This window comes from Neofelis nebulosa, chromosome 1 (assembly GCF_028018385.1).
Source record: "Neofelis nebulosa isolate mNeoNeb1 chromosome 1, mNeoNeb1.pri, whole genome shotgun sequence".
In the NCBI taxonomy this organism is placed as follows: domain Eukaryota; kingdom Metazoa; phylum Chordata; class Mammalia; order Carnivora; family Felidae; genus Neofelis; species Neofelis nebulosa.
This window is the reverse complement of record NC_080782.1, coordinates 199,212,418-199,235,448: the sequence shown is the minus strand read 5'-3', so window position 1 is coordinate 199,235,448 and position 23,031 is coordinate 199,212,418. Positions and strand designations below refer to the sequence as shown.

The 23,031-nt window shown below is 35.8% G+C and overlaps 1 protein-coding gene across 2 annotated transcripts in view; it reads right to left on the bottom strand.

Moving 5' to 3' along the window:
* Nucleotides 1-23,031, bottom strand: part of KLHL1 (kelch like family member 1) — a 369,777-nt gene that overhangs the window by 114,631 nt on the left and 232,115 nt on the right. For both annotated transcript variants that reach the window (XM_058683193.1, XM_058683200.1), the window contains exon 6: nucleotides 4,056-4,242. In XM_058683193.1, the coding sequence (XP_058539176.1) occupies nucleotides 4,056-4,242 (187 nt within the window). The remainder of the gene's footprint in view (nucleotides 1-4,055; nucleotides 4,243-23,031) is intronic.

Below are 23,031 nucleotides of genomic sequence, written 5' to 3'. Positions count from 1 at the left end.
AATTGGACTTAAAATGTGCTATATATTGCTATGTTCTTAAATATTTTTCAGTATTTTTCTGTTATAAAAGTGAATTAAATCATGCTTTCTAAAACACTGCAAACTTCTATTTATGGCTTGAGTCTTTTTTCTCATTTGATTCATCATTTTTGATGTTCATTTGAACATCAAAAATGAACATTTTTGAATGTTCATATTAGCATAAAAGGTACTTACCATATATATCATGATATAAATATAAATGTCATTTATATGAATATCTTTTTGTCTTCTTCCCTTCCCTGTGCCGTATCACCGTTATTTCACAGCACCCCGATAGTCTCATGTCTCCAAAGTTCCTACATGCCTTGGCCTTATTCCACATGATTAGGAAGTTCAGACCAGGTTTCTGCTGAGTCCCTTGGGAGTCCCTTTGGTACGAAACATGTTGGAATGCCTTGTGTTTTACTTTAACCTCTTTACATAATACTTCATCTCATTTAATGAATATAATTTTTACAGAAACGGATATAATACTGAGAAAGAGTAAAGTATACTAGAGATTTTAAGTGACACTCTTGCATTTGAATAGGCACCCCCTGATTTCAAAGGCTGCTTAACCAGCCTTTCAAGACCTCTGTAGCTACAAATCAGAATTGATCCTGTAAAGTGCCTCACTGAAGCCTACTGTGTCTCTCCTTCACTACCATGCTTTCATTTCCCTACTGGCTATAATTCAGCCATAAGGGATTTCACTCCATTTTTTGGAAGATGTCACTTTTCTTCAACACTAAACATTCTCCTTTGATGTACCTACAGTCTGGAACTCCCCACCAAGACCAACCTCTCATTCCAACAATGTGCTAAACTAATGCCTAATAGTTCTTTAGATTTCTGCTGGGAAAACGACAACAACCACAACAAAAGAGCAGACATGTTCTGTGTACTTCCTTACTTTTCTAGACTAGACCAGGTTTGCTCTTCAGCCATTATGCTCCTTCCACCTGCAATTCCCTTTGTATAACATTCGTTTTATTTGGGTGTTTGTTTACTATTTGTTTCCCCAGATTAACTTGGTAGCTCTGTGAAGTAGGGGTTATATTCATAATGTTCACCGTGGTACACAAGTTCTTAATGCAGAGCCTGACACAAAATAGATGTACAAAAGCTGTGCATCAGCACTGAATGTGTACACATATGATTATAAGAAGAAGGAACAGAGAAAACCATGCTCTCAATTTGCATATCTCTGGAGAATCTGCAAGCGTTGTACCCATAGTTTATCTATCGCATGCGATGTCATCTTAATCTCAGGAATTATGGAGCTGAAGAGGAATCCAACAAAATGTTTATATAGCCCTATATATAGCACAATATAAATGTGTAAATAATTTCAAAAATGCCACACTGAGTATTATGTATTGTGTTACTTTTCAAAATAATCATGCCAAGTAAATTCCAATTTTTTTTGCTGTAGTTTTTTTCTTTTGATGTTTTTTGCATTTTATTCCATTTTTATTATCTTCCAAGAAAACACAATTTTAAGATAAAATTTTAATGCTTATTTAAAGATTATACAAGTGAATAAGGTGTAGAAATCACTGTTAAAGCAGTAAAAGCATGATGCAAATAGGAGGGATTACCTTGAAAATGTTCTATTTGCCCTTTAAATCCCTTGAAACATTGGGCTTTTATATGTTTCTGCTTCACTAGGAAAAAAGGATCTCTGAGGTTTGGTATTAAGTTTTAGATTTGTATCTAAGTTTATGGGATATTAATATCTGATTCCTATAGGGCTAAGGATATGGTAAAAATTCCTAAAGGTTCCCTCAAATAATTTTTTCTGTTGTATTGCTGATTTAATCTGGAATATCTTTTGAAACCTCCTGTATTATCACATTCTTTTACGCCTCTATCTTACTGAATATGTGTAACAATAAGTAAATTGTTGGTATTTTCAATTCTAAAGTGAAAGAAAACTCAGAATCATTAAGAAAGATCAATTTTTAAAGAATTTCTTCAATCTCAAAGACTGTTGAGAGAAATTCAAATGCTGGCAACAGTTTAACTCAGTAGACTCCATAGTCTCATGTTCTTTTATGCTATAACAACGTGAAATCACTAGATTTAAAAATTCAAATTCAGTCATGCCCTTTCGTTCTTTAATAGTACAGTAATTTTTTTAAACATTCTTTTTTTTTTAAGTTTATTTATTTATTTTGAGAGAGATGGAGACAGTGCGAGTTGGGGAGGGGCAGAGTGAGAGGGAGACGGAATCCCAAGCAGGCTCAGCACTGCTGGCACAGAGCCTGACCCAGGGCTTGAACTCATGACACTGTAAGATCATGACCTGAGCCGAAACCAAGAGCTGAACACTTAACCAACTGAGCCACCCAGGTGCCGCGATAGTATAATAATTTTTGTATCTATTTTAATTTATGTTTATTATTCAGCCTTCATCAGAAACAAAACAGATTCAATAAATGTTCCTCCTCTGCCTCTCCCTCCTCTTCCTCCTCCTCTTCCTCTTCCCTAATTCCTTCCCCTGCTCCTCCTCTTCTTTGTATTCTTCTTCTTTAGAAAAAAAAAATATTGTGTGCATATTTTCAAGTGGAATGGTTCTTGTATGGGCACTCTTTCTGTAGAATACAGTGTTCTTTCTTTCTTTCTTTCTTTTTTCTTTCTTTCTTTCTTTCTTTCTTTCTTTCTTTCTTTCTTTCTTTCTTCTTTTACAGAGAGAGAGAGAGAGAGAGCAGGGAAGGAGCAGAGGGAGAAGGAGAGAGAATCTTAAGTGGGCTCAATGTCCAGTGCAGAGCCCAACTGGGGGCAGGCTCTCAAGACCCTGGGATCATTACCTGAGCCAAAATCAAGAGTCAGATGCTCACCTGACTGAGCCACCCAGACACCTCTAACACAGTGTTTTTAAAAAAATAATGACTCATTTGACTTTAAAATTTGAAACATCATAAAACCACCACATATACATATATGTGTACTCATATATATGCATATATAAATATAAATTACCTAGTGCTCATTTAATGTGATGGCTATGAAAAATCAATGTCCCAGTAAACAGAAATTAAACTTGTCAAAAAATAAACAAGTGAACACCATCTAACAGCCAGCCACAAGATATCTTCATGACAGACAAAATATGGGAATATGTGTCTTCCCTAAATTATTTCCCTTTAGCTGCTGTTTTGGGATCTCAATTCACAATGGTGGAATTAAGTTTTGTTGCTTCCCTCTAATTCTTTAATAACAAATATATTTAATAGAGATTGAACATGTGACCACACTCTGTCGTTGCCAACTTTTACGTGTATATTAAATGTATGGTGGATAATTATATCACTTACCAAATACAAACAAATGACAGTTACGTTGTCTTGTGAACTCACAACATAAGATAAGTTGAAGAAGACAAATATTCATTGATCTTTTTCCACTAATTACAGAAAAGAATGAGACCTTCAAATGTATGTGTTCAACTTTTAAATGAATCATTCAATTCCCTTTGAACAGCAAAATTGGTAATCACAGTTAAATTTATAAAATATAACTGTCACAGTCATTACATTTGTTTATAGTTGTCTATTTATTTGCCAGGCTTCTGTGTAAGATTCCAAATGCATCAAAAACAGAAACTCTCTTCTTCATAATATTGCTTTTAGCAAGCATGTACCTGGAATGTTATATTTCTTTTAATTAGAATTGAAATATAGTTGTCAATATATCCAATCAATTATTTGGCCTGTGTTTGTAAGTAAGTGTTTTAAGTCCCGTTTTCATTTCATATGAAGCCTGGCACATAATGCACAAGAGATAAAGGATTTAAAGATGAATAAAAAGCAAAAGCAGCAACTACAGCTGAAAATAAGAGATGTTCTTTTAATTTTCCCCTTAATATTAAATCTTAATGTGTAAAGCATGTGAGGTTTATTGGTATTATACAGATTGCAATATTAAAATTGTGACATGGTCTGATACAGGTTGTATTATATATAGATCAAGAAATGTAACAACAAAACAAAACAAACAACCCCCCAAGAAAGAAACAAAGAATTGTATACCTTTGTTGTTATCCATTCCTCCTACAGCATACAGAGTTCCAACTGTAGATTTTCTAGGTTTAGTTCTTGGACTTTGCATTAAAGTTCTTCTTTCTGGCAATAGATGATATTTCATTGCTTCCAGAATCAGTTTTTGACATTCCAGATCATTCTTAAATAATGCATGGTTTTCTAAGTCAGCCAATATCTGTGAATAATACACAATTACTGTTAATAATATTTTTTATAGGAATGAGTATATGACATCAGTAGTTAAAATTAGAAGCCTAATGCCTATGATTTTACCCCTATATTGAGAAAAATGCAAAATGTAATAGGAATTAATTACATTGACAGAAAATATGAGTAAAATGGAAGGCTTCCATGAGAAACAGAATGGATTTTATTTTCTATTCAATACTATTTATTGTCATTTAATTACATGGGTTGTAAAGAAACTTCTAGAAATCACTTTTTCCATTCCCTTTCCTCTTATGAAACCTGATTATAAATTGAATATAGTTGCCTCTGTTGGCCATAAGGCTGTGTGGGAAAAGAAATTAAAAAATAACCTTCAACAAATTACATTAACAATCTTCATAAATATATATTTATTTTAAGATATCTCAGGTATAGTTTAAAATCCTTTCAAATACAAAAAATCAATAAAAATGAAAACAATTCTCTTTATCTCTTTAAGTTTGCAAGCGGTTGGAAAGTCGTATAGTAGGCAAAGTTTCCAACAGTGAAACTAAGAACTTTTATACCAAAAATCTAGCACCTGAAGGAGGGATAGAGTAAGACCAGCTGTTTGAAGCTATATTATGTTTTTCTTTTGCTACACGAGAGTTTCATTCCCCCAAATGCTTCTGTGTACATTTCTTTGAACACATCCATTGTCTCTCTTATTTTCTTCTTCCTCTGTTGTTCTTTATCTTCTCTTTTTCTTTCTTTCTTTCTTTCTTTTTCTTTTTTTTTTCTTTCTTTCTTTTACTATTTCACTATCACTTTCTCTTTCCTAATGAATCAATATTTCATTTCAAATGACAGTTAAATCTGTCACACATATTTAGAAAAATTAATAAGTTGAAAATTTAATATTGACTCACTGACCTTTTCTTACCCATCAGTAAGAAACTTGACAATATGTGTACTCAAATATGTACTGAGTGAATAAGTTAGCATATGATGGCAGCATATAATTAATTAATTTTAACACTATAATTTTAACCTTAATTAAGTAAATTTATTTAGCCATCACATGACACATAAATTGTTGGAGATGACAGGAAGAATATAAAACAAATAAGATAACTTATATGACATGTAGGAAAGGTAACATAAAAGTTCTGAGGGTGAATAAGGAATGTAATATATTAGTTTCCTGATGCTTTGGAATATTGAAAGAAGATGTTCAATTAAATTCTTGGCTACATTGCACTTTTTGTACACTGAAATCTTAGTGTTGACTTCCTATCCACCTTCATTTTAAACACTAAACAAGAAAAACAAAAAAATAAATTTAATGGTATGGAATAGGATAGAATATCTCTAATGGATGTTTTAAAAGGACTACTGTTTTTCTCTTTCAGTAATTAAAAATTTTTTTTGACCGGCAAAGAGAATATCTATTTCTAACAAGACCCTAATGGTCTTTATAAAGTAAATGGAAAAAAAGTATTTTGATATAGCTTTTGGTCATCTCTGTATCAAAGAATATTTTTCTACATCTAAGCCTTTTCCTTTCTTTAAAAGGAAAACAATTAGCTTTTCCAGTGATAAATGTATATATTGCTGAAGTTGGCTTCCATAAATTCTTCTCTCCCTTTTTCACTGTTTTGGAGAAACATGGGGTTAGTTGACCATAAGAAACTTTCTTTTATTAGGAGCACACTCTAGGAATATCTTATCCAGATAAACAGTTAAATACCAAATAAAAGGGGAAAAAAAGAAGCACATTCAAAAGACAGTGCTTCAATTCTGTGTTTGTGTCTTGGAAAACTATAACTCATAATCAAAAAGTTTAACTGGAAATTTGAGGCTTAGGTTTTAGATAAATGGATTCATGACATAGATGGAAATATTTACAAATTTTAACATATGAGTACAAAGTGACATTTGCATTAAAAAAGAGTTCAGAGACTATTTCCAATATGCAAATGACTCTTAACTAATTATAGTGGATTAGTTTTAGTTTAAAAATATCTCTATGGAGCAGAACGGAGTCTCCGGAGCCAAGCGCAGACGAGAGGCCCACGGAAGAGGGTAGGAAGGGCGGCGAGGCGGTGCGCGCGCCACGGACTGGCGGAAGGGAGCCGGGGCGGAGGGGCGGCTCGCCAGCCAAGAAGAGCCCCCGAGTCTGGCTAGCAAAAGCGGAGGGGCCGGACGGACTGTGTTCCGACAGCAAGCGCGACTTAGCGTCTGGGAGGTCATAAGTTAACAGCTCTGCTCAGAAAGCGGGAAGGCTGGAGGACAAAGGGAGGGAGAGCTGCTGAGCCCCTGGACGGCAGAGCTCAGCTTGGCGGGGAACAAAGGCGCTCCCCAGCGCCATCTCCCCCGCCCATCCCCCAGCCAAAATTCCAAAGAGAACCAGTTCCTGCCAGGGAACTTGCTCGCTCCGCGCAAACACCCAACTCTGTGCTTCTGCGGAGCCAAACCTCCAGCAGCGGATCTGACTCCCTCCCGCTGCCACAGGGCCCCTCCTGAAGTGGATCACCTAAGGAGAAGCGAGCTAAGCCTGCCCCTCCTGCCGCCATGCACCTTGCCTACCCACCCCAGCTAATACCCCAGATCCCCAGCACCACAAGCCTGGCAGTGTGCAGGTAGCCCAGACGGGCCACGCCACCCCACAGTGAATCCCGCCCCTAGGAGAGGGGAAGAGAAGGCACACACCAGTCTGACTGTGGCCCCAGCGGTGGGCTGGGGGCAGACATCAGGTCGGACTGCGGCCCCGCCCACCAACTCCAGTTATACACCACAGCACAGGGGAAGTGCCCTGCAGGTCCTCACCACTCCAGGGACTATCCAAAATGACCAAACGGAAGAATTCCCCTCAGAAGAATCTCTAGGATATAACAACAGCTAATGAACTGATCAAAAAGGATTTAAATAATATAACAGAAAGTGAATTTAGAATAATAGTCATAAAATTAATCGCTGGGCATGAAAACAGTATACAGGACAGCAGAGAATCTCTTGCCACAGAGATCAAGGGACTAAGGAACAGTCACGAGGAGCTGAAAAACGCTTTAAACGAAATGCAAAACAAAATGGAAACCACGACGGCTCGGATTGAAGAGGCAGAGGAGAGAATAGGTGAACTAGAAGATAAAGTTATGGAGAAAGAGGAAGCTAAAAGAAAGAGAGATAAAAAAATCCAGGAGTATGAGGGGAAAATTAGAGAACTAAGTGATACACTAAAAAGAAATAATATACACATAATTGGTATCCCAGAGGAGGAAGAGAGAGGGAAAGGTGCTGAAGGGGTACTTGAAGAAATTATAGCTGAGAACTTCCCTGAACTGGGGAAGGAAAAAGGCATTGAAATCCAAGAGGCACAGAGAACTCCCTTCAGACGTAACTTGAATCGATCTTCTGCACGACATATCATAGTGAAACTGGCAAAATACAAGGATAAAGAGAAAATTCCGAAAGCAGCAAAGGGTAAACGTGCCCTCACATATAAAGGGAGACCTATAAGACTTGTGACTGATCTCTCTTCTGAAACTTGGCAGGCCAGAAAGGCTTGGCACGAGATCTTCAGTGTGCTAAACAGAAAAAATATGCAGCCGAGAATCCTTTATCCAGCAAGTCTGTCATTTAGAATAGAAGGAGAGATAAAGGTCTTCCCAAACAAACAAAAACTGAAGGAATTTGTCACCACGAAACCAGCCCTACAAGAGATCCTAAGGGGGATCCTGTGAGACAAAGTACCAGAGACATCACTACAAGCATAAAACATACAGACATCACAATGACTCTAAACCCGTATCTTTCTATAATAACACTGAATGTAAATGGATTAAATGCACCAACCAAAAGACATAGGGTATCAGAATGGATAAAAAAACAAGACCCATCTATTTGCTGTCTACAAGAGACTCATTTTAGATCTGAGGACACCTTTAGATTGAGAGTGAGGGAATGGAGAACTATTTATCATGCTACTGGAAGCCAAAAGAAAGCTGGAGTAGCCATACTTATATCAGACAAACTAGACTTTAAATTAAAGGCTGTAACAAGAGATGAAGAAGGGCATTCTATAATAATTACAGGGTCTATCCATCAGGAAGAGCTAACAATTATAAATGTCTATGTGCCAAATACCGGAGCCCCCAGATATATAAAACAGTTTCTCATAAACGTAAGCAACCTTATTGATAAGAATGTGGTCATTGCAGGGGACTTTAACACCCCACTTACAGAAATGGATAGATCATCTAGACACACAGTCAATAAAGAAACAAGGGCCCTGAATGATACATTGGATCAGATGGACTTGACAGATATATTTAGAACTCTGCATCCCAAAGCAACAGAATATACTTTCTTCTCGAGTGCACATGGAACATTCTCCAAGATAGATCATATACTGGGTCACAAAACAGCCCTTCATAAGTTTACAAGAATTGAAATTATACCATGCATACTTTCAGACCACAATGCTATGAAGCTTGAAATCAACCACAGGAAAAAGTCTGGAAAACCTCCAAAAGCATGGAGGTTAAAGAACACCCTACAAACGAATGAGTGGGTCAACCAGGCAATTAGAGAAGAAATTAAAAAATATATGGAAACAAACGAAAATGAAAATACAACAATCCAAACGCTTTGGGACGCAGCGAAGGCAGTCCTGAGAGGAAAATACATTGCAATCCAGGCCTATCTCAAGAAACAAGAAAAATCCCAAATACAAAATCTAACAGCACACCTCAAGGAAATAGAAGCAGAACAGCAAAGGCAGCCTAAACCCAGCAGAAGAAGAGAGATCATAAAGATCAGAGCAGAAATAAACAATATAGAATCTAAAAAAACTGTAGAGCAGATCAAAGAAACCAAGAGTTGGTTTTTTGAAAACATAAACAAAATTGACAAACCTCTAGCCAGGCTTCTCAAAAAGAAAAGGGAGATGACCCAAATAGATAAAATCATGAATGAAAATGGAATTATTACAACCAATCCCTCAGAGATACAAACAATTATCAGGGAATACTATGAAAAATTATATGCCAACAAATTGGACAACCTGGAAGAAATGGACAAATTCCTAAACACCCACACTCTTCCAAAACTCAATCAGGAGGAAATAGAAAGCTTGAACAGACCCATAACCAGTGAAGAAATTGAATCGGTTATCAAAAATCTCCCAACAAATAAGAGTCCAGGACCAGATGGCTTCCCAGGGGAGTTCTACCAGACGTTTAAAGCAGAGATAATACCTATCCTTCTCAAGCTATTCCAAGAAATAGAAAGGGAAGGAAAACTTCCAGACTCATTCTATGAAGCCAGTATTACTTTGATTCCTAAACCAGACAGAGACCCAGTAAAAAAAGAGAACTACAGGCCAATATCCCTGATGAATATGGATGCAAAAATTCTCAATAAGATACTAGCAAATCGAATTCAACAGCATATAAAAAGAATTATTCACCATGATCAAGTGGGATTCATTCCTGGGATGCAGGGCTGGTTCAACATTCGCAAATCGATCAACGTGATACATCACATTAACAAAAAAAAAGAGAAGAACCATATGATCCTGTCAATCGATGCAGAAAAGGCCTTTGACAAAATCCAGCACCCTTTCTTAATAAAAACCCTTGAGAAAGTCGGGATAGAAGGAACATACTTAAAGATCATAAAAGCCATTTATGAAAAGCCCACAGCTAACATCATCCTCAATGGGGAAAAACTGAGAGCTTTTTCCCTGAGATCAGGAACACGACAGGGATGCCCACTCTCACCGCTGTTGTTTAATATAGTGCTGGAAGTTCTAGCATCAGCAATCAGACAACAAAAGGAAATCAAAGGCATCAAAATTGGCAAAGATGAAGTCAAGCTTTCGCTTTTTGCAGATGACATGATATTATACATGGAAAATCCGATAGACTCCACCAAAAGTCTGCTAGAACTGATACATGAATTCAGCAAAGTTGCAGGATACAAAATCAATATACAGAAATCAGTTGCATTCTTATACACTAACAATGAAGCAACAGAAAGACAAATAAAGAAACTGATCCCATTCACAATTGCACGAAGAAGCATAAAATACCTAGGAATAAATCTAACCAAAGATGTAAAAGATCTGTATGCTGAAAACTATAGAAAGCTTATGAAGGTAATTGAAGAAGATATAAAGAAATGGAAAGACATTCCCTGCTCATGGATTGGAAGAATAAATATTGTCAAAATGTCAATACTACCCAAAGCTATCTACACATTCAATGCAATCCCAATCAAAATTGCACCAGCATTCTTCTCGAAACTAGAACAAGCAATCCTAAAATTCATATGGAACCACAAAAGGCCCTGAATAGCCAAAGTAATTTTGAAGAAGAAGACCAAAGCAGGAGGCATCACAATCCCAGACTTTAGCCTCTACTACAAAGCTGTCATCATCAAGACAGCATGGTATTGGCATAAAAACAGACACATAGACCAATGGAATAGAATAGAAACCCCAGAACTAGACCCACAAACGTATGGCAACTAATCTTTGACAAAGCAGGAAAGAACATCCAATGGAAAAAAGACAGTCTCTTTAACAAATGGTGCTGGGAGAACTGGACAGCAACATGCAGAAGGTTGAAACTAGACCACTCTCACACCATTCACAAAAATAAACTCAAAATGGATAAAGGACCTGAATGTGAGACAGGAAACCATCAAAACCTTGGAGGAGAAAGCAGGAAAAGACCTCTCTGACCTCAGCCGTAGCAATCTCTTACTCGGCACATCCCCAAAGGCAAGGGAATTAAAAGCAAAAGTGAATTACTGGGACCTTATGAAGATAAAAAGCTTCTGCACAGCAAAGGAAACAACCAACAAAACTAAAAGGCAACCAACGGAATGGGAAAAGATATTTGCAAATGACACATCGGACAAAGGGCTAGTATCCAAAATCTATAAAGAGCTCATCAAACTCCACACCCGAAAAACAAATAACTCAGTGAAGAAATGGGCAGAAAACATGAATAGACACTTCTCTAAAGAAGACATCCGGATGGCCAACAGGCACATGAAAAGATGTTCAACGTCGCTCCTCATCAGGGAAATACAAATCAAAACCACACTCAGATACCACCTCACGCCAGTCAGAGTGGCCAAAATGAAGAAATCAGGAGACTCTAGATGCTGGAGAGGATGTGGAGAAACAGGAACCCTCTTGCACTGTTGGTGGGAATGCAAATTGGTGCAGCCACTCTGGAAAGCAGTGTGGAGGTTCCTCAGAAAATTAAAAATAGACCTACCCTATGACCCAGCAATAGCACTGCTAGGAATTTATCCAAGGGATACAGGAGTACTGATGCATAGGGGCACTTGTACCCCAATGTTTACAGCAGCACTCTCAACAATAGCCAAATTATGGAAAGAGCCTAAATGTCCATCAACTGATGAATGGATAAAGAAATTGTGGTTTATATACACAATGGAATACTATGTGGCAATGAGAAAAAATGAAATATGGCCTTTTGTAGCAACGTGGATGGAACTGGAGAGTGTGATGCTAAGTGAAATAAGCCATACAGAGAAAGACAGATACCATATGGTTTCACTCTTATGTGGATCCTGAGAAACGTAACAGAAACCCATGGGGGAGGGGAAGGGAAAAAAAAAAAAAAAAGAGGTTAGAGTGGGAGAGAGCCAAAGCATAAGAGACTGTTAAAAACTGAGAACAAACTGAGGGTTGATGGGGGGTGGGAGGGAGGGCAGGGTGGGTGATGGGTATTGAGGAGGGCACCTTTTGGGATGAGCACTGGGTGTTGTATGGAAACCAATTTGACAGTAAATTTCATATATTAAAAAATAAAATAAATAAATAAATAAATAAAAATTAAAAAAAATAATAAATAAAAATATCTCTATGCCTTCTTTTTAAATTTTATCACCATGTAAAAATAATGTTCAATATTTTAATAAATATAAGATTTGGGTTTAAAAATATTATAAAATATTATAAATTGTTTATTTCAAAGTATAACAAGGAAGATATACAAAATAAAACTAAAACTTGTAATTTATTTCTATAAAATAACCAAGGTATTCTGTACTTAGTTTTTTCCTTTTATTAACAAAACATTGTTTAAATTTTCTTAATTGTGGCATGCCTCTAATCATTTGACAAAGTTTTTTATTTTAAAAGAAATTGAGCGGCACCTGGGTGGCTCAGTCGGTTAAGTGTCTGACTTTTGAATTTGGCTCAGGTCATGATCTCATGGTGGTGACATACAGTTCCATGCTGGGGTCTGTGCTGAGTGTGGAGCCTCCTTGGAGTTCTCTCTCTCCCTCTCTATCTCTGCCTCTCCCCCACACATGTGCACTCTCTATCAAAATAAATAAATATTTAAAACATTGAATTCTTCATAATCACTTTTACTTTATTATTGTGTATTTTCAAATTATGACTTGTAATTATTGCTTATAAATACTATGTGTCTCTGATTATGTCCTCTGACGACACTTTTTAGTATTATTATTTCATCTCAAATTAAGACACAAATTCAGAATAATATAATGGTTAAGCTGTCTTTTAAACTTGAACTATCTTTAGATTTCCTAAATTAATCCAAAATTAACACCACTTACTCTTCCCTATAAAATGAAAAAATAGTTTTTTTTCATATTCTTCCATTTTTAATGAATCCTACACTATTGTGAAATACCATCTTTGTCAAATTTAGAAAATATATCAATGTATTTCAATAATTGTGTACTACTTAGAAACATACTCATGTTTATATAAGAATTTGTACAATAGGGGTGCCTGGGTGGCTCAGTTGGTTAGGCGTCCGACTTCAGCTGAGGTCATGATCTCACTGTTGATGGGTTCAAGCCCCGTGTTGGGCTCTGTGCTGACAGCTTAGAGCCTGGAGCCTGCTTTGGATTCTGTGTCTCCGTCTCTCTCTGCCCCTCGTCCACTCATGCTTTGTCTCTCTCTCTCTCTCTCTCTCTCTCTCTCTCTCTCTCTCTCACACACACACACACACACACACACACACAAATAAACATTAAAAAAAGTTTTTTAAAAAAAGAAAGAATTTGTACAATAATTGTCTACAAATTAATCTATTCCTCGGATTACTACCTATCAATACTCCCCCTAATCAAGGAAAATCATAATATAATTTATTTTATAATTTAAAAAGTTTTTAGGACATTTCACAAAATCTGCATTGTTAGTATATTCTTACACTGAGAACAATCATTTACTACATCATTATAAATTAATTGTGTATTACACCTCAAGAAAAGATTTTACTCTCTACAAACAATAACATTTCAAAATATTTTGTCATCTAGAAGTAATTTGAGAAATCAAAATATCCTGAGACTAAAAAGGAAGGGCAACATAGGGTATATTGACAATTAACATTACATAAAAATCTAATGGGTTGATCCTTGGATCTGTGTCAGCTAAGCAGCCACTTTGCAAATAAGTCTTATCTCCAAACAACCTTGGTAGGTTTTCCTTGTGATGAAGTAATGATCTGCAAGTTAACGGTAAGCCGGTAGCTGCAGAATAGAACGTGGTCAAGAAACATGTATGATAGTCAGATTGACTACTATGAAAAATCAGAATAATCTATTAATAGCTAGCATTCTCAAAATAACTTGTTACAACATTACAGTTGCCAGAAATGTCATGAATTTTGATTAGATATATTTTTGCAATTTTGTATATTAAAACATTATTAATTTCTTTTTGCACACTCTTCTTAAAATTCCATTGGCTTTATTACTAATTACACTTTGGAGAAAAATACAAATTCAATTTTTAAACAATGTTTATTTAAAATGACCACTACAGGGGCGCCTGGGTGGCGCAGTCGGTTAAGCGTCCGACTTCAGCCAGGTCACGATCTCGCGGTCCGTGAGTTCGAGCCCCGCGTCAGGCTCTGGGCCGATGGCTCGGAGCCTGGAGCCTGTTTCCGATTCTGTGTCTCCCTCTCTCTCTGCCCCTCCCCCGTTCATGCTCTGTCTCTCTCTGTCCCAAAAATAAAAATAAAAAAAAATAAAAAATAAAAAAAAATAAAATAAAAAAATAAAATGACCACTACATTTGTAATTAAAGCACAAATAATTTGATTGTTGATGGTTTGAGGAATTGAACAACATGCTTAAAATAGCCACATGTCTAGCAACATGAAAATATTGATGAATGTTTAATCCCATATGTTTACACATAGACACTCCTCAACTGCACTTTTCCAAGAGTATTATATTAATTTATTTTAAATGCCTTCAATAAATTCAAATTATGACTCTAAAGGTATTGCTTCATGAAAATGGAATGCATTATTTAAGTACCTAGAGTTTGCATTGTTTTGCCAGCCTTCAAATAAGAAAATAGAATAATTATAATATGATGCAGAAAAAAGTTGTCTCCTCTCTGCACATTTTAACTTTATATGTCAAAGAAATTAATCTCTTGGTTAGAATCTTTGTCATGATTCTTTGCACTAAATCACATGTATGGATATTTCCTTAACATTATAAATAACTGTCTCATATAATAAGCAAACAAAATCAAATGCATAGATTTATTTGTGCTTCATGACCTACTCTTATAACATACAGGGCATACTCCTCTAATTTCGTAGTAAAAGTCAAAATATTTATATTATAAAAATTTGCATTATACATAGACTTTTTGAAGTACCATAAAATAATGCCAGTTAGGAGATATAATTTACAGTAATGTGTTCTTATGATGTTAATGGCTAGAAAAAGGGAGAGTAATAACTGCATGAATGAAGACATACTTTGAAAGGCAAGGTGACTAATAGGATCTATACAAAACTTAGCAAATACATCTATACCTTCTATCTGGTCAGGGAGTGCACTGGAATATGGAATGCAATGTTGAAAAAACAGCTAAAGAAAGATAAATTTAAACTTCCTATGGACCAAAGGAAGTATTAACTCTTCTAACACTGTGTCCTTTGGTTATCAAGGTTATGAAAACATTCTCACATTCATAACAGTGTGACAAAATCCCATATATCTCATGTTATTTCATAATATTTCAAACTTTTGTTTTGCTACCAGAGGTTGTGCTAAAGAAAATCTATTCACGTTATCTGAATCTATAGACCAAAATTGATTCCATTAAAAGTGACAGTCCTTAGAGAACAAGTGACAGTCTCCTACAGTCTTTCAAGTTTATTGCTTGACAAAATGAATAGGATGAATGATAAAATATTATGATATACTGTAAGCTGCAAGAAAGTAAATGATTTTCTACTTCAATATCTTATAAATAGGTCTGATACAAATAAATTTTCAGGTGTTTTTATTAAGCAGTTTATAAGATGGAGAAACAATGATTTAATAGGCACACTTAGTGGTGAATAAGCCCCGTGCTTGTTTAATAGTCAATATAAGGTGCTGGTGAGAGGGGAGAGTAAGTTATCAGAAAACTTTGTAGCAACCTAAGAAATAGTGAAGCTTGTAGTCGAGTTGTTCCACTTTGCAAGGGACAATATAAACTGTCTCATGCCAGAGAGATTTTCTGCAGATTTCCTCCCTTTCAGATAGATTTTCGAAGACATAGAGGGAAGAAAATGGACAATTACATGAAAGCTTGGCAATAGAAGTTAGTTGGTGCACCAATGCCAACAACGCTTCATCAGCTATTATTTGAGTATCTGCTGTGACTGGAACAGCCTAAGCTTGTGTAAGAGTAACTAGCTCAACTATAGCCGGAATATCAATCTTCTGCCTGAAAGAATCTCATTGATATGAGTAGAGAGATCCTTATATTACATTTAAAATCCCATTTATATCTGTTGAAAAGAATTTTGGCAAAGGATAGAATCATGACATATTAAGAGATGGAAATACCTTCTCATCTTTTCTGCAAGCATAATCACTATTCTGGCTAAACTACTTGAAAATATTATTTATATGTTAAAATAAATGAGAAAGTGGATACAGTACAGCTTCTATGTCTCCTCCTGTGCTGTCATTTCAAAAGGAAAACACAAATTACTGACACACTAAAGCTTACATCAGATACATCTGAATAATTCTTGCTCAAGTATTTGAGGAATGAGAGGAAACCATCTACAAAATAAGGATCAGGTTAATTAATTTTATTCTGAATACAGGATATTTTCAATTCTGAATATTTGATTGCCTTAAGATGAAAAATAATTGGCTAGGCTGGCAGTACAAATAGAGAAGAATAATGACATGATCACAAGTAGAGCTCATAAAATTAACTCAAATGATAGTTTTTATTAGTGACAAATGAGATGGGTTTTATGCTGCTATAATTTATGATTATTAGTTATTTAACATGGATTTGCTTTTCCATAGGTAGTTTGAAAGCTCAAAATTTCAAAAAACTGAAATAAGTGATTCTGTGCCCTGCATGAACATCATCTTCATCCAGAAAAATTTCATTGCATTCTAGGTAATCTCTGGACCTTTCATTCGTTCATTCATTCATTCATTCATTCAATATTCAGTCAGAACCTATTTTGTGCCAAGTGCTGTAATAGGCACCTGTTTGCCTTCAGTCTCTCTCACCACTAATCTATTCTATTCAAGTCTACCTTCCTCCCCGCCCCTTAGAACACTTTTGTTAATTTACTCATATCTAGCTATATTCTACAGCATGCATTAGTTCATTATTGTTTCCAGGACATTATTCAGCCTTCTCAGACTAGCAGGACAAAAATTGTGTAATACAACTGTATTTTAGCTATTCCATCACTCTCTAAGATACCTTATGTATATTTTTCTGGATTTCATACTTTAGCTCTTCAGACCTCTTTCTTCTCGTCTGACTGGATCCCACCTTTTTAAAAAATAATATTGGTAATGTCTTTTCCCTCTAGGTCTTCTATTAAAATAGACACAATTATCAGAGTTTGGTGTACATTCTATTACTTCCATGAGTACCACCTAATTAAGTGGCTGAGGCCACAACTGACACAATTTGTTTTTATTGATCATATTGGACTTTAATCAGTTGCCATCTGTGTAGTCATTCAAGGGCTTCAGATGCATGCTAGTCATAAACTTGTAAGAAATCAGGAAAAAATGTCTGCTACCTCTTGTTGGGTACAACTAGCAAGGTTATAGGCTCCTAGGAATTGCTCAGTAACTATTTAAGTGATTGAATATTTACTCTGATTAGACTATTAATTTATTTTAAATAACATTTATAGCATTGAAGTTTGAAAATAGATAATGTATAGGCAGAGATATATTCAATATCATTGCAAATTACATGCATAAATTAATTGTCTGTACAAATATTTATGGTCTTGGAGAACCAGGTGGCTCAGTTAATTAAGCGTCTGACTTCGGCTCAGGTCTTAATGTTGATATTTGTGAGTTCTAGCCTGCATTTGGCTCTCTGCTGCCAGTGAGGAGCCTGCTTCGGATCCTCTACCTTCCTCTCTCTCTGCCCCTCCCCAGCTTATGCTTCCTCTCTCTCAAAAATAAAATAAGCATTAGAAAAACAAAACAAATATTTATGCTCTTTCAGAAACATCTTTGCTTAACAACCAACCAAATATCTACATTTCTAAATAATTTATCTTTGATTCAGCTGATGGCTTGCTTATTTCTAGTCATAGTCAATAGCAAAACTCCATTGCACAAATAATTTGGGCTCTTGAACATTATGTAAGGTGATTTGACTTGTCACTAAGGAACATTGAACTTGGATGTTCCACTAACAATTCAAACTCACTCATTTAAATCTGAACTTATTCTTTATCATTACCATTCTTCTTTCTGTATTGACTCATGCCTTCTATCTCTTATTGATGGATGACAGCATTTCTTTGCCTGTACATCTGTTTAAACTACTATTTAAGCTGATTCAAACTTTTGGAAAATACAGTATATGAATAAAAAAATATCCCCAAATGTGTTTTCTTTACTGAGATCCCTTGATAATTCAATCTTTAATCCATTGATAATTCTATTTAGAAAAGTTTATCTTCTCACTCAAGCCCACTCCAAAGAGTCATTAAATATTGTTGATTATTACAATACTGCCGGAGATCCTTCCATTCCGCTATTCTCTTCCCTTTCCGAAAGCCACTTTGCTTGTTGATATGAACTCTTTTCTGAATTTTTGAGAAAGATTAAAAATTTTAATTCTTGTATGTGACATAAGAAATCATATGCAGAATCCAGACTACTCCTACATCGTGTCCTAAAACATATGCATTCACCATTTACTGTCTTATTGTCTTGTTTCCATTCCTTGCATTACAACCGGAAGTATTTCTTAAGTATTTCCACTTAGTTCAGGCTCATATCTCACTGTACTTCCAGACCAACCTTCTGCTTTGATAACGCTGTTCTATTTGCTACCCCCCACTTGAGCTTTTTCTTCATTGCATCTTTAATGTGATTGTTCACCTTGGAACTACCTGAGTCTCAGTTGAGTGTTCTTGTTTTATCTGTGTTTTCAATGAAAAAAACTTCCTCTGTCTTTTCATATACAAATGAATTTCCTTAGGACTTAGACTTGATCTGTAATTTCCTTATTTCATTATTTAGTACTCTATTGCTTGTACTTAGTAATTGCCAGTAGAAAAATACACTGTTTTTATCTTGCTATTATGGTTCTGTATGTAGCTGTTTCATTCTTAAATATTAATTGTATTTATTTGAATTTTAAAGGTAAAATCTGGAGGAGTATAACTTTCTAAAATTCTGTTGTCATCTTATTTTGCAAAAAGATAATTGGAAAAGGACATGTTAAAATGTATGCAGATTTCTCATGAGAAACCATTATTGCATTTTTGCTTCTTTTAGCTCTTTCACACACTTATACACACACACACACACACACACACACGCACGCACATCTGATTGGGAAATAACAGATCATAGCAGTTAGCAAGCCATCTCTGTGAGGAATCAGGCACAGACTCAAACTGGGAAGAATGCATATTGCACATTTGTGCTTTTTGAGGACACCGCGAGACTTATGAAAGATACATTTCTTTATCAGTAGCATTGGATTAAATGAAGGTATTCTTAACTTTTGAGCTGTGTGATGTAGTAATTTTCCACATGTTAAATAGGTATTGGGCTATGTCTGTGTCATTGCCTGCATGACAGAGAGATGCTTAAGAACCAATATTTTTTTCATAGATATTATACATAATAACACTATCAAGTGTTTGATATTTTTGATACATTAATAAAATGTATGCTAAGAATAAAATTAATAGATATTTTTATTTTCCTTGATGTTTCCTTTTCCTAAACTCCCTCTTCCTTTCTGAAGATGTTTAGCCTGCTTCTATATGTCTAGTCTCTATTACAGACCTTTCCTGGCCTGGACAATATCTCAAGCTCTAATTTACACTAACATTCTGGATCATCTTCTCCTGTAGAACTCATGTATCTGCTAGATACCAAGATAAAAAGATAAATCTCCTAGGGAAAAAGTAGTTAAAAACATTTAATTATTACTAGTTGGATGGTTTTACTAATATCTTATAGGAATGATTACATTTCAATCCTAGCTGTTTTTGCCTGAAATTGATGAACTCTACTCAAATGAGGTACTCAAATCACAACCTGATTTCAAAACATCTTGCAATAAGTAATATGCTCTTGAAAGAATAAAATGTATTGTGTTATTCAGTGTTATTTGCATTTCTATAAGTTTTTCTTGTAAGAAATTTCTCTGAGTTAAGACACAATGTCCCCATACTAACTGTAGTTAACAAGTACAATGCACTAAGTGTAAGGGTCACTCTAAAGTATACTTTCCCTTGAGAGGGATAAATGTACCAGTGACCTACACACAATATCAAAAAGAAAGTAACTATCTTAAGCTTATAAAGAACATCTGGTGCTACAAGAAAGACTGAAAATTCTTCCCCTGCTCCTTCCATATTCTGTCTGAGAGAAGTTGATGCTGATGGTAAGAAGCAAACACTCCCAGATGTTAACACAGATATTCAGGAAGGCATTTGAAAGGACTGCATTCAGTTTACTCTGGAAAATTAGATTTTTTAAAATTTCTATAATAATGTAGGCACAGTATGAAATTTTTGTTTTGCTTTAGCATTGTCTCAATTAAATAAAAACTTTTCGATTTCTCTCACACTAATTATAAGGTATCAGTCAGTATTTCACCTCCCTCATTCCACAAAGAGAAGATGGAGAAAGAATTTTAATCACTGCATATTTGCAGATTTCCAGCTTTCTTTAGATTTACTCTGATCAAAGTCCAACATACCTCTTTTGATCATCATCAGTGAGATATGTTCCTGTGAAAACATCAAGGTGGATGCATCTTGCAAGTCAATAAGGGATTAAAATAATTCTCCCAAGTAAAGCTAATTCCACTGGGCATACACTCTGCCTGTAGAGTTTCTGAAGTTTGGGTATGAAATGAGTTGTTCAAACATCTTGACTGAACAAACTTCAGGGATAAGGGAAAATATAGCCTTATTAATATAAATATTAAGGACATTAAAATAATTGGAATGTGTCAAGCCCCATGTCAGGCACTTTGGAGTATGCAAAAGTAATGTATCAGTTCTTAATTTAAATAATTTACAATATAATTTATATTCTATTGGAGTCACATGTAATTTATAATATAATGGAACATATGCTTATTATTTCCTAGTACTTACAGCTAAATAAAAGTATTTTTGTTGTGTTGAGAAGCCTATTATATCTTTATCCAACATCCTAATTTTCAGATGGTTGATTTTTCCAAAACGCGAATCATTAAACCATTCACTCTTCTTCTTTTCCTTACAAATAACCCTCCTGGACTTGTATAACAGTTGCAAGTCATTTCAACAAGCTACATTAATCCACTTAATGCACAAGAAGATAATTTTTTAAAGTGGTATTCACTTGATCCGACAATTCTTCTGGGTGTTTATCTAAAGAAAATAAAACACTGACTTGAATGTATATGTGCACTCTCATGGTCTCACAGCATTAGCATTATTTACAATAGCTGAGACATGGAAACAACCTAAGTGTCCATTGAGGGATGGATGGATGGATAAAGAAAATGTGATATGTATATATGTAGGATTATTATTCATCCCTATGAAAGAAGGAAACCCTGCCATTTGTGACAACATGGATGGACCTTATGAAGGGCATTATGATAAATGAAATGAGTCACAAAGACAAAGACAAATACTATATTATTTTACTTATATGTGGGATCTTCTAATACACATACACACACACACACACACACACACACCCCAAACTCATAGTTGCAGAGAACAGATTAGTAGTTGCTAGAGGCAGGGGGCAGGTGGTGGGTGAAATGGGTGAAGATGGTCAAATGGTACAAGAAATATGGACAAAGTACTCTAGGAAATAGGAAGACATGCTTAACCAAGTATTATGTGGTAAATAAATACTTACAACAGTGTCTTCTTTTTTTTTTTTTTAAATTTTTTTTTCAACATTTTTTATTAATTTTAGGGACAGAGAGAGACAGAGCATGAACGGGGAAGGGGCAGAGAGAGAGGGAGACACAGAATCGGAAACAGGCTCCAGGCTCCGAGCCATCAGCCCAGAGCCTGACGCGGGGCTCGAACTCACGGACCGCGAGATCGTGACCTGGCTGAAGTCGGACGCTTAACCGACTGCGCCACCCAGGCGCCCCCAGAGTATCTTCTTTAAATTGAATCAATAAAGACAAGTACCTGTTTGCCAGGCACAGAAAAGAATAAACGATATTTCAAGAAAAAGGTCAGAGGTTCAGAGGAATAAAAGGAAGTCAAGCAGAATCCAGACTAATGATATTTATTCAAAATATGCGGGGCGCCTGGGTGGCGCAGTCGGTTAAGCGTCCGACTTCAGCCAGGTCACGATCTCGCGGTCCGTGAGTTCGAGCCCCGCGTCAGGCTCTGGGCTGATGGCTCAGAGCCTGGAGCCTGTTTCTGATTCTGTGTCTCCCTCTCTCTCTGCCCCTCCCCCGTTCATGCTCTGTCTCTCTCTGTCCCAAAAATAAATAAAAAAATGTTGAAAAAAAAAAAAAAACAAAATATGCTATTCATTAAGATTATTTTTATTTTTTTAAATGTTTTTATTTATTTTTGAGAGAGTGAGCGCACACACGTGAGTGGGGGAGGGGCAGAAAAAGAGAGGGAGACACAGAATCTGAAGCAGGCTCCAGGATCTGAGCTGTCAGCACAGGGCCCGATGTGGGGCTTGAACTCATGAACCATGAGATCATGGCCTGAGCCGAAGTCATACACTTAAACGATTGAACCACCCAGGTGTCCTGAGACTCTATTCTTAGTAAAATCTTTCTTTCTCTTATATCTTTATATATTTTAATCTCCATCCATCCATCCATCCATCCAAACTTCCATCCTTATATATAAAGCCATGTAATAGTATAATCAGATTATGCTTATGTAATCATATAATCGAATGTCCTTATGAATCCTTTTTTTCTCTCACTTAACACATCAAATCCACTGGACATACTTTTAGTTTAACCTTCAAGATATTCTAGAATATATTTACAACTTTGGGACAAGCTAACATCCTCCCTGGACTATTGTAAAACCTCCTAACTAGTGTATCTGCTTCCAGTCTGTCCTTTTAGTGCTGATTGTTTTCATTTGTTTCCCTGTAATTCAATTTGCACTGTTCTCTGTCCAGTTTAGTTCCTTGAGAGGCTAAACATTCTGGAACTACATCACATGGCTCCGTTGCTGAATTGCTTTTGGCCAAGTCCAGCCAATGGGACTTACAAGCATAAAGTTAGATGGTGGATATAAAGGTGAGTGTTTTC